This window comes from Vulpes vulpes, chromosome 2 (assembly GCF_048418805.1).
Source record: "Vulpes vulpes isolate BD-2025 chromosome 2, VulVul3, whole genome shotgun sequence".
NCBI classification, from domain to species: Eukaryota; Metazoa; Chordata; class Mammalia; order Carnivora; family Canidae; genus Vulpes; species Vulpes vulpes.
In genome coordinates, this window is record NC_132781.1 from 147,221,684 (window position 1) to 147,235,453 (window position 13,770).

Sequence of the window (13,770 nt, forward strand, 5' to 3'; positions counted from 1 at the left end):
GCTTCTGAATGTGCTGTGGCCCTGCAGAGTTGTCCTGAGTGATGGTGGTGGGATGTAGCCTTTATTTCTCTGATCTGACCAGTTACTGAATGTAGGCTAGTGCAGAAAGGGATGCAGCTTTTGGCAGGGTAGCAGCTTTTCACCCAAAGCTGTTCCAGAAAGGGCAACTGCATAGGGTTGTCTGCCAGCAGCATTTCCAGAGGCTGAAGGAATAAGTCTTTCATGCAGAGGGGATCTGGGTGGCATGTTACAGCATCTGTTACAGTTTCATTGGTACATTTCTTTTCATGAGATTGTGTGAATTACTTTTTACCCATGTAGGAGGGTGAGAACTTGGTTGCTTTATTGACTAATTTTTTTTCTAGCTATCATTTCATTGAAAGTAAGAGGCTTGATTTCATCTTGAATTGTTAATTATTAATTATCTCTATTTCTCCACATAATGAATCATTTATTTTTTTTCTCTAACCTTTTTGTATAATTGAATAGTGAAATGAATTTTTTAATGTTTTACAAGGTACTTCCAATGCCTTTTCTCACTTTACTATATTTCAAAATTTTAATAAACAACTCATGAAGCTATGAAAATAGAATCAACAGTCATTTTAGTTATAGTTGTTAAATTTTCTAATTATGAATGGGAGAGCTGAAAACTCATAATTTATCACCTTTTACACAAATGTACTGAGACTAGAGCAACACCAACAGAAAAAAACATTTTGTGTCATTTTTCCAGGAATGGTGATAGATTGCTGGTAACCAGCTACCCCTCTCTTCTCACTATCCCTGCTTGGTCATTCGTGGTAACAAAATAGCTCTTCCAATCCTACAAAGCTAATTGGCTAATCAGGGCAACAAGCCTGTGATCCCTTATTGGAAAGATGCCTCCTCATTTCTTCTCAAATGCGTCCAGAGTTTCAACAGTGTAATGTTTTCAGTTTGAACAAATTCACCTGTTTTATATAATAATAGTGTAATTGTCTGTCTTCTTTCAAATAGCTCAGAGCATGCACTGACATGGCTATAAGTGGTTCTTAGAGATCTCTGTGGCTATTAATCCCTAATCACGTTCTTACACTGATTACCCACATTTTCAGATAAAAACAGCTTTTAAGCATTCCTAAGACAGGAGTCACTGTAGTCAGTCATACTTATTTTTAATGAAATGCTTTAACATAAAACCCTTCTCTTCCCAAGACACTTTTTTTTTAAGATTTTATTTATTTATTCATGAGACACAGAGAGAGAGGGGGCGGGGGCAGAGACATAGGCAGAGGGAGAAGCAGGCTCTCTCCGGAGAGCCCATGCGGAACTCAATCCCAGGACCCCAGGATCACAACCTGAGTCAAAGGCAGATGCTCAACCACTGAGCCACCCAGGCATTCCTGAATAAAATCTTAAAAATAGAAAAAGAAGCAGCTCAGGCAAGACATGTGAAACTGGAATATAATGGAATTTTGTAATAACCATACCCATTGAGATATAATAGTCAAATAGCAATGGAGGGAAAGCTATGCATAGGGAGAGGAAGGGCCTCAGGAACAGTGAGGACACCAGATGGCTGTGACATAAAAGGATACTCCAGAGAGTTAGTTTCTTATGAGGAAGTAGCAGGAAATGAGCATGGAAACTTAGGTAAGTATACCTCCTTCACACGGGAAAAAGAGATCCTGGAAGGGAAGGAATGAGATGAAATATGCACTTATGTTTTTTCATCATGCTGCTGGCAATGTTAGAAGGAGAGGATGTTGGCTGTAGATACATCATCTCACAAATCTCAGGTATTGTTAGGGAGTTTTCCTAGATGAGTATGGAAGTAAACACTTCATTGGGAGTGTATTTTGACCAAGTAAAGAAATTACCTTCATAAAAGACTACATTTGTATATCCACAGGCAAAGCATCCTTAGTGTGGTAAAAATAAATGCAGAGATATTTGATACATTGACAGAAAGAATAGTTCCACTTGCTTGGAATCAGGAGTTTGAGTATTATTAATTATAACAGTGAAGAAATTACTTAGCTTTCTGGAGATTCCATGAAAATTATTGTTATAATTATTACATAAATCAGCATCATTTAACCTCATATGAAAGCTCTACAGAAAACACATTAAAATGCGAAGGATAGTTTTCCTAAACATATTTCATGGGGCAAAAAAAAAGGCTTTTCTTTAAAATAGAGATGGTCTGCATATCACTCTGAGTAAGTCCCATTTTTTAAAGCACAAAAGAATAATGTTATTTTAATATTCTTATGAGTCAACTCATCATTTTGAAATTTTATATATTCACTAAGTAAAATTGCCATTATGCAAACATAATAAATACTGCTACTAGAATAGATTTGCAGTTCACCTGGCCTTTGCATTAATAAGATGTTAGATTTGACTGTCAACCTATTATTTTTCAACAAATTTTATTAAAAATCTTGTACTTTTCAGTAAAACAGACTTTGTTTAGTTGGACTATATGAAGACAATTGTTCTATTCAAAATTTGAAATACAGGGCATCCCAGGCGGCTAAGCGGTTTAGCGCCGCCTTCGACCCAGGGTGTGATCCTGGAGACCCGAGATGTCCCACATTGGGCTCCTTGCATGAAGCCTGCTTCTCCGTCTGCCTGTGTCTGTGCCTCTCTCTCTGTGTGTGTCTCTCATGAATAAATAAATAAAATCTTTAAAAAACAACAACAAATTTTAAAATACAATTTATTCTTCACTTAACATGAGTACTAAAGACTTTGGATGCTATAATTATATGATTTAAAATAATTCTTAAACCCAACTATGATATATAGTGAAGCGTAGCTTTTAGGTGAAAAAGCACAATGTGATTCTGATTCAGATATTTTGTGAGTCTGCCTTAAAATAAAAATGTGTAAGATAAAAAGGTTAGTTAGTACACATAACTGTTCTTAAAAATAAAGAATGCTCTTGAAGGACTTATACCAGATGCTCCCTTTAAATACATTTTTATTAATTGTACTAGTACATGATCATCTGTTTTCTTTTCTTGGTTGGGATCAAGCTTCTGAAAATATAATTTAAATTATGTTTAAGTTACAACTCTGTTAATAACTATTCTTACATAATGCATTTCTTGTTTTAAATGTACACATTAGTAACAAAACTTACAATTCTCTTATTTTCCTTCTAGATTTGTTCCTCACGACATTGTCTGCCTCTAGTACCTTCCAGTTTGAGATATGGGAAAATGTGGTAAGAAATCTCTTCTTTGAAGCATTTTTAAATGATGGCTTTCAGTAAAAGCACACAATTTTAGAAAATAAAATGAAAGTAATCACTTGGTCGGTTGGTTTCAACAATAAATAGAACAACTTTAAGAGCCTTTGGTTGCATTGCTGCATTCAAACTGCTGAATATTGCTGAAGGAAATGATTCATTCAGCATCAATTCCACTGCAGGTTTTTAGGCATGACTGCCAATTAAACCAATCAGTCTGCCCTAATGCGAATGTTAACAGGGCCCCTGCTAGGCTGTCAGCTGTTGAGAGAGGTTACTGTCATTTAATTTGTCAGCATGATGGTTTACTGAAGAAACCCCTTTTTAAAAAACTAATTTTTTCCTCATTGCCTTCAGGCTTATATAAAAAAAGTAAGAACAACACACACTAAACTTATTGCCAACTTGACCAAGATTAAGGAGTCTTTCCCAATATATGTATTTTTTATATTTTTTATTTATTTTATTTTTTTTTTAAGATTTTACTTATTTATTCATGAGAGAGAGAAGAGAGGCAGAGACACAGGCAGAGGGAGAAGCAGGCTTCATGCAGGGAGCCTGATATGGGACTCGATCCCGGGTCTCCAGGATCACACCCCGGGCTGAAGGCAGGCGCCAAACCTGCTGAGCTACCCAGGCATCTCAATATATGTATTTTTTTAATTGCAAGTTGAAGATTCCAAAATTGATGTCATGATTTTATTTTACTTTTAGCCTGATATAGATTATATGAAATATTAATTAATGAAGAATTAGACCACTCCAAATCTTAAAGTTGAATTTCAGGCTACATAATAGAGGATAGGATTTGAGGATAGGCCAAATTGGCCAACTGAGTGGCATCCATCAAGCAATAGTCAGGTTTTAAATTTTACTTTCCTCATATGCAAAACAGGAATAAGAGTGCTTCATATAATGTTAGTGAAGATTGAATGAAATAATGTGTGTAAAGTGCCAAGCACACAGTAGACACTTAACAAATTTTAATTTTAGATCTCTTGATTTCCTATTTACTAATGATTATATTTTATTCAATCCAAATTAAACCTATAACATTTTTATATTTTTATTAAAATACAGATGAGAAATAAGCAGATCTTAAAAACTGTACCATACAAGTTTGTGGAAGGAAATTCATAATCAGCCATGTCTTAAGGCATGGTCAGTGGTGTTGATCATGACTCAGATTTTTTCATAGAAAGAAACTAGGATGAATGGAGAAGCTATGTGTAGACAAGACCAGAGCTTCTATATGGGACTTCTACAGTAAGCAATTTTATCATTTTTTTTTTACCATGAGAAAAGGGAGAAAGGCTGTGAAACCAGAAAAATTTATTTTTGTTTACTTTTTTAAAAATATAATTATATTTGTTTTACTGATGATAGAAATATAATTGTTATATACATAATGATTACTGTAAATTATATCTCCCAATGCTGGGGGGCATTTGTTTTTAGGTGGCCTTGGAAACATACCTAAAGCGAATCTTGAGGTATTAGAAATGAGGAAATCAGTCATTTTGATTAAACTATCCATCTGGAGGATAAAAAGCCTATTACACATAAATATAAGGTGTATATAAAATTATTAAGTACTTTTTAGTGTATGATGTCTTCTTAGCCTGATTTTCTTTTTCCCTACATTAAATTATTATTCTTTTCATTAAAGTATAACTAGCAAAGTGTTATGTTAAATTCAGGTATATAATATAATGAATCAGCAGCTTTGTGCACTTCTAAGTACTCATCAGGATCCTTGTACTCTTAAGCCCCTTTATCTATTTCGCCCATCCCCTCACCATCTCCCTTCTGGCAAATATTAGTTTCTTCTCTATATTGAAGAGGCTATATCTTATTTGTCTCAATTCTCTTTGTGTATTTGTTCATTTTGTTTCTTAAATTCCACATATGAGTAAAATCATATGACATTTGTCTTTCTCTGGCTTATTTCACTTAGCATTATACCTTCTAGAGTCATCCATGTCATTGCAAATGGTAATATCTCATTCATTTTTATGGCTGAGTACTTCCATTATGTATATATACACCACGCATCTTTATGAATGGACACTTGGTTTGCTTCCATATCTTGACTGTTTAAATAACGTTGCAATAAACATAGGGTTTCCTATATCTTTTCAAGTTAATAGTTTTGTTTTCTTTGGGTTGATATGGTGATTCTATTTTTAATAATTTGAGCAACTTCCGTACTGTTTTCCACAGAGGCTGCACCAGTTGGCATTATAATCAACACAGAGGATTCCTTTTATTCCACATCCTTGCCACTTGTTATTTTTTATGTTTTTTATTTTAGCCATTCTGACAGGTATATAGTGGTATCTAATAGTTTTAATTTCTTTGATGGTTAGTAATGTTGAACATCTCACCAAGTGTCTGTTGGCCATCTATGTCTTCTTTGGAAAAATGTTCATTCAGTCCCTCTGCCTATTTCTCAGTCAAATTATTTGTTCTTTTGGTGTTGAGTTATATAAATTATTTATATATTTTGGATATTAACCCTTTATTGGATATAATTTGCCAATAACTTCTCCCATTCTGTAGGTTGCATTTTGTTTTGCTGATGGTTTCCTTTACAGTGCAAAACTTTTTACTTTGGGAGAGTCTCAACAGTTTAATTTTGCTTTTGTCTCTCTTGTCTTTCTCTTGCTTTTTCTTTAGACATATTTAAAAAATGTTGCTACAGCCAATGTCAAAGCAATTACTGCCTATTTTCTTTTCAGGAGCTTTATGGTTTCTGATCTCACATTTAGGTCTTTAATCTATTTTGAGTTTATTCTTCTGTATTAGAAAGTGGTTCAGTTTCACTCTTTTGCATGTAGCTGTCCAGTTTATACAATACCATTTGTTGAGGAAACTTTATCCCCTTGTATATTCTTGCCTCCTTTTTCAAAGATTAATTGACCATGTAAGTGTGGGTTTATTTCTGGACTGTATTCTGTCCCAATGATCTATATGACTATTTTTGTACCAGTATCTTACTGTTTTGATTGCTGTAGCTTTGTACTATATCTTGAAATATGCAGTTATGATACCTCCAGCTTCTTTTTTCTTTCTCAAGATTGCTTTGGCTATTTGGGGTCTTTTGTGGTTCCATATGAATTTTAGGATTGTTCTAGTTCTGTGAAAAATGATGTTTGTATTTTGATAGACATTTCATTACATTGTTAGATTTCTTTGAGTAGAATGGACATAATGACAATATTGACTCTTCTGGTCCATGAGCACAGAATATCTTACCATTTGTTTGTGTCACCATCAGATATTTTCATCAGCATTTTATAGTTTTTGGAGTATGAGTCACTTACCTCCTTGGGTAAGTATATTCCTAGGCATTTTATTATTTTTGGTGCAGTTGTAATTGGGATTATTTTCTTAACTTCTCCTGCTGCTACTTCATTTTAGAATATAGAAATGCAACAGATTTCTATATACTTCTTTTGTGTCCTGTGACTTTCATTTATCAGTTCTAGTAGTTTTTTGATATGTTTTTAGTAGTTTTTTCTTTCTATACATAGTATAATGTCATCTGCAAATTGAAAGTTTTTCTTCTTTCTTAACAGTGGATGCCTTTTATTTATTTTTCTTATTTTATTACTATGGCTAGGATTTCCAATACTATGTTAATAAAAGTGGTGAGTGGACACTCTTGCCTTATTCCTGATCTTAGAAAAAAAGCTCAGTGTTTCACCATTGCATGTGATATTAGCTGTGGGTTTTTTTATATATGGCCTTTATTATGTTCCCTCTAAAACTACTTTGTTGAGAGTTTTTATCATGAACAGATGATGTGTGTATATTCTTAAATGCTCTTTAGGCATTTGCTGATAGGATCACATGGTTTTTATCCTTTCTCTTGTTAATGTCATATTATCATACTGATTGATTTGCAAATATTGAACCACCCTTGTATCCCTGGAATAAATCCCTGCAGTCATGGTGGATGATTTCTTTTTATGTGTTATTGGATTCAGTTTGCTAATATTTTGTGGAGGATTTTCCATCTGTGTTCATCAGAGTTATTGTCCTGTAATTTTCATTTTTTGTAGTGTCTTTGTCTGGTTTTGGTATCAGGATAATGCTGTCTTCATAGAATGAATTGAGTGGCTTTCTTTACTCTTCTATTTTTAGAATAGTTTGAGAAGAATAGATATTAACTCTTCTTTTAATGTTTGGTAGAATTCACTTGTAAAGCCATCTGATCCTGGACTTTTATTTGTTGGGAGTTTTTTAAATACTGATTAAATTTTACTACTAGTAATCAATCTAGTCAATTTTTCTATTCCCAATTCAGTTTTGGATGTTACAGGTTTCTAGGAATTTTTCCATTTGTTCTAGGTTGTCCAATTTATTAGCATATAATTTTTCACAATATTCTCTTATAACCCTTTGTATTTTGTGGTATTGGTTGTTATTTCCCCTCTTTCGTTTCTGATTTTGTTTTTGTTTGAGTCTTCTCGCTCTTTTTTTTTTTCTGGTTTTGCTTTTTGGATGAGTCTGGATAAGGGTTTATCACTTTTTATTGATCTTTTCAAAGATCCGGCTTTTGAGTCTTTAATCTGTTCTTTTGTTTTTTACTCTATTTCTGATATTTCTGTTCTAATCTGTTGGGGTTTTTTTTCTTTCTACTAGTTTTGAGCTCTAGTTGTTCTTTTCTAGTTCCTTGAGGTATAAGGTTAGATTGTTTGAGATTTTTGTCTTGTTCCTTGAGGCTTCTCTTGCAATAAACTGCCCTCTTAAAACTGCTTTTGCAAACATCCCAAAGAGTCTGGATAATTTTTTTTCACGTTCATTTGTCTACACGTATTTTTTCTTTTCACTTTGTTTTCTTCCTTGACCCATTCATTGTTTAATGACATGTTATTTAGCCTCCATGTATTTGTGTCCTTTCTAGATTCTTTCCTATGATTTATTTCTAGTTTCATACTGTGGTCAGAAGAGATACATGATATGACTTCAGTCAATTTGAATTTATTGAGACTTGTTTAATGACACAATATGTGATCTAATCTATACAGTGTTCCATGTGCTCTTGAAAAGAATGAGTATTCCACTGCTTTTGGGTAAATTGTTCTGAGTATATCTGGTTCAATATGTCATTCAAAGCTATTATTTCTTTGTTGATTTTCTGTCTGAATGATCTATCCATTGATGGAAGTGGAGTATTAAAGCTTTCTATTATTGTATTCCTATTGATTTTTCCTTTATGTCTGTTAATATTTGCTTTACATATTTAGATGCTACCATATTAGTTGTATAAATATTTACAATTGTTGGATCCTCTTGTTGGATTGTTTCTTTTATCATTATGTGGTATTATTCTTTGTCTCTTGTTACTGTCTTTGTTTTAATGTCTTTTATTGGATATAAATATTGATTGCTACCTCAACTTTTCATTTGAATTTGCATGGTAAATGTTTTTCTGTCCCTTCGCTTTCCGTCTACACGTGTTTTTAGGTCTGAAATGAATCCTGTAGGCAACATATAATAGATGCATCTTCCCTTTCTATCCATTCTGTCACCTTTTGTCTTTTAGCTGGAGTATTTAGTTGGTCCATTTACAATTACATTCAGTGTAATTATTGATAGATATGTACTTATTATCATTAAGTTACTTGTTTTATGGTTCTTTTTCTTCTCTGTTTTCTTCTTTTGTTGTCATCCCTTTTGGTTTGATGGGGTTTTTTTTTCTTTTAGTGATATGCTTAGATTAATTCCTCTTTATTTTTTCTGTATGTTACAAATTTTTGATGACATGGCTACCATTAAATTCATATATAACATCCTATGCATGCAGTAATCTGCATTAAGTTGATGGTCTCTTAAGTTTGAACCCATTCTAAAAACATTAAATTTTTACTCTGCCCCCCTGACATGTTTTCTGTATATGATGTCATATTATATCCTTTTATTTTATGAATCCCTTGACTGATTTTTATAGATATAATTGATTTTAGTGGGTTTTTTTCCTTTATCCTTTGAACTGGTGTTATAAGTGATTAATCTACTGCTTTTATTATGTTTGTGTTTACCTGTGAAATCTTTTACTCTCATAATGTTCTTACTCCTAATTACTGCCTTTTCTCTCCACTCATAGAATTCCCTTTTAACATTTATTGAAAGACTGGATTAGTGATCATAAACTCCCTTTAACTTGTTTGTGAGAAACTTTTAATCTCTCCTTGCCTTCTGAATAATAACTTTGTTGTTGCAGTTTTTCGTTTCAGTACTTTGAATATATTATTCTGCCCCCTTCTGACCTGCAAACTTTCTGCTGAAAAATCAGCTGATAGCCTTATGTGGTTTTCCTTGAATGTAACTGTTGTTTTTGTTTGTTTTTAATCTCTCTCGCTGCTTTTAAAATTCTCTCTTTATCATTACTTTTTGCCATTTTAATTATGTGTCTTGGTGTGGACCTCCTTGGGTTGATTTTGTTTGGGATTCTCTGGGCCTGCTGAATCTGGATGTCTGTTTTCTTCCCTGAATTAAGGATGTTGTCAGCTGTTATTTTTTCAAATAAATTTTCTGCCTCTTTGTCTCTCCTCCTTCTGGGATCCCTATAATGCAAATGTTATTATGCTTGATGATGTCACTGACTTCCCTAAGTCTATTCTAATTTTTCTTATTTTTTTCCTCTTTGCTGTACAATTTGGTTGCTTCTATTATCTGTCTTCCAGGTTGCTAGTCTGTTCTTCTCCCTCTTCTAATCTACTGATTCCCTTTAGGGTTTTTTAAATTTGTTATTGAGTTCTTCCTTTCTTATAGGTGTCTTTTTATATTTTCAATCTCTTATCTCACTGAGATTCTACTCTCTTTTCTCAAGTCCAATAGTATCTTTGTGGTCATTACTTTGAATTCTTCATACATACTGCTTATCTCTATTTCATTTAATTATTTTCCTTATCTCTATTTCATTTAATTATTTTGCTGTGGTTTTGTTTTGTTCTTTCATTTGAAAAATATTCCTCTGTTTTCTCAGTTTGTATAACTCTATGTTATATATTAGGAAAGTTGGGTATGTCTTTTGATCTTTCAGGAGTGGCAGCCTGCTGAATATAACCTAGTAAAGCAATGTAGTAGAAAAATTGTCAAGAAGAGACTAGACTTTGATTTTATCATTTTCATTATTGTTGTCTTTAAAGAAAGTTAATAAATTGACTGTTGGACAATGGAGACTAGTGGTTGTTCTTGCTGTAAAACACTGAATGAGTAAGGTCCCCATGTTAACAATTAATAAATCACTGGTACAAATTAAGGGAAATGTAGACTCAATATCAATTAGTTTAGGTTTTATAAAACATCAAAGTGTAGGTTTTGTAAAATGGATGAGTATTTTCAGTTAGAGATTAGGCAATTTGTAGTATTCACTATTGGCCAAAAAAAAAAAAAAAAAAAAAAAAAACCTTGAAATCATATTACATAGAAGAACTAGAACTTCAGCAAATCTTGTTAGAATGTCAGTGTGCACAAAGTCCCAGATAGGTGCTCTAGGAAGCATGAAATTTAAAGGAGCTTATAAGTCAAAAGGGGTAAGATGTGAGTATGGGCAACTCTGGCTGGTTTGATGAGATATACAAACCTCATGCTGCAGGTAGCTCAAAGACAGAGTAGTTGCTTCCATTTGATCCATCCACGATCATCAGGGAAGACTTTAAGAAAAATATGGTATTTAAAACGGCCAGTACAAGTGAGCAGGATGTTCACTTGTACAAGTGGTAGGAGGTTCCTACCTAGTGATAGGAAGTGACAAAAAAGAGAGAGATGGGCAAGGGAGGGCACAGGAAACCCAGGACATATTCAGTGTGTAAAATGTGGCTGGTTTGGGCCAGAACATGAGAAGATACTAGAAGGTAAGATTTTAAGAATTAGTTCAGATAAGATCAGCAAAAGCTTTCACTTCTAAACTAATTTGATCTTTTAAATATTTATTGAGAAGCTTTAAAACAATTTAGGACTGAAGGTAAGATGAATAAGAGCTTTCATTATTGCAGTTATCTTGCTATCAGATAAGTTTGCATGGAAGATCTGGAGATGGGGAGATCACTTAGGTGGAATTTACTATAACCTGGTAAAGAGGTGAATGATTAATTTGGGAAAGGCCTAGAAGGGACAAATGTGGCAAGAGAGAAAGACCATTATTGCAAGTTTAACTTGTGTTTTCTACTAATGACCAGTAAGAGAAAAGACAAATGAAATATCTAATTTTAGACAGGAAAAAACTTATTTCAGCTAAGAAACATATCAAGGAGATGGTTAGAAATATAAGACTTAGGGGCAACTGGGTGGCTCAGTCGGTTAAGCAGCTGCCTTTGGCTTAGGTCATGATTCCAGAGTCCACGTCTCCCTCTGCCCCTTCTCCGCTCATATGCGTTCTCTGTCTCTGTCTCTGTCTCTCTCTCTCTCTCAAATAAATAAAATCTTTAAAAATGGGACGCCTGGGTGGCTTAGCGGTTAGGCATCTGCCTTTAGCTCGGGGTGTGGTCCTGGAGTCCCGAGATCGAGTCCCACATTGGGTTCCCCGCATGGAGCCTGCTTCTCTCTCTGCCTGTGTCTCTGCCTCTCTTTCTTTCTGTGTCTCTCATGAATGAATGAATGAATGAATGAATGAATGAATGAATGAATAAATAAATAAATAAAATCTTTTAAAAAAAGTTTGAAAAAGAATAAAAAAGGAAGAAATGTAATGCTAGAACTCAGAGAAGAGACTAGGTAAGTGTCACAAAGGGGAACAACTAGGACAAGAATGGCAAAGTCATTGGACTTTACCTACCACCCTTTATGTCAGAAATTTTTCATCTTGGCACTATTACCATTTGGGTCCAGATAATTCTTTATTGTAGAGTTCTGTCCTGTGTCCTATAGGTTGTTGATCAGTATCTCTGACTTTTACTCACTTAGATGCTAGTGCCTGACTCAATTGTGACAATCATATAGGTCTCCAGTCATTGTTCCATATCCCCTGGAGAACAAAATCACCCCTGTTGAGAATCATTGCTTTATATGAATAAAGATGTAGACACAAAACAGCTATCAGCTATTGCTTCTTTATCATTTTTTTCAAACATTGTAAATTTGACAGTTTTAACATTAAATATTAAAACATGCAGACTGGGGACACCTGGCTCAGTTGGTTAAGCATCCAACTCTTGATTTCAGCTCAGGTCACAGTCTCAGGATTGTGAGATTGAGCCCCACATTAGGCTCCACACTGGGCATGGAGCCTTCTTAAGATTTTCTCTCCCTCTACCCTCCCCTTTGGTGCACTCACGCTCTCTCTCTCTCTCTCTAAAAAAAATAACAGCCAAAAAAAATGTGCAGGCCAAAGTATAGGTAGTCATCTACAGAGAGGTACTTGTTAAAACATTGCATTTGTGGTTGAAATTAAAGCAGAAAATGGCAGGTTTTTTTCCTCTGTCAATGGCAGTGGGTTAGCTATTTCAGTGGTAGGTGGTAGTTTTGGTGACAGAAATACTGATATTACTATTAGTGTTCCTACTAGCAATAATAGTTAATGTTAACTAAGTGATACTATGTACATATATTCTACTAACCACTTTATATGGATTATTTCACTAATCCTCACAGAAATTTTGTAAAAATACATTTTCAAGATAAGTAAACAGATGCTTAGATTAGAACTAACATATTCAGGGGATCCCTTGGTGGCTCAGCGGTTTAGCACCTGCCTTTGGCCCAGGTGTGATCCTGGAGTCCCAGGATCAAGTCACACGTCAGGATCCTTGCATGGAGCCTGCTTCTCCCTCTGCCTGTGTCTCTGCCTCTCTCTCTCTCTCTCTCTCTCTCTCTCTCTCTCTGTGTCTCTTGTGAGTAAATAAAATCTTTAAAAATAATAAAAAATAAAGATGGGAAAGAACTAACATACAGATCTGAACACCAGTAAACAATGGAGCTAAAAGTTGAACTAGGAAATCTGTCTCTAAAATTTCTACCTTTAAGTCATTCATTGTACAATCATTTCAGAAACCAGATAGGCAAAAGGAAAGACAAAAGACATAACTGCAGCAGAACCACTAGTAACTTAGCCCAGCTTTGGTTTGCAGGGATACAGTGAAAGCCAGTAAGAACAGCATGGTAAAGAATGGGACAGAATGCCTTGTATTAGTGTCAAATAGCCCATGAAGAAAGTACTTGCAGCTCATGAGCTCAGGACTGCCATTATAAATATACCATGTAAGTGCCTGATAACTTCACATTTTGAAGAATACTTTCTAATCTATCATTGCGTCGATCCTTTCTAGAACCCTCAAGTAGGCAGTACATTTATCCCTTACTAACAGTTAAGAACTAGGACTCAGAACAGTAAGTCGATGTTCCAAAGCAGTACAACTTGCCAATGAAAGCAAGACTAGAATCCCTGTCATCTAATTCTATGTCTAGTGCTTTCTACCAGACTATTCTACTCTCTCAGTATTAAAAGTCTTGATGCTGTACTTGTATTTTCTACATTAAACAAGTACATAAAAGTTTCATGTTTGAAAATAAGTGTACTT

The 13,770-nt window shown here is 34.3% G+C and overlaps 1 protein-coding gene across 1 annotated transcript in view; it reads left to right on the forward strand.

The window, feature by feature from the left end:
- Positions 1-13,770, forward strand: part of ITFG1 (integrin alpha FG-GAP repeat containing 1) — a 281,953-nt gene that overhangs the window by 76,551 nt on the left and 191,632 nt on the right. Inside the window, exon 7 of the mRNA XM_026014322.2 lies at positions 3,156-3,217. Coding sequence (XP_025870107.1) covers positions 3,156-3,217 — 62 coding nt within the window. The remainder of the gene's footprint in view (positions 1-3,155; positions 3,218-13,770) is intronic.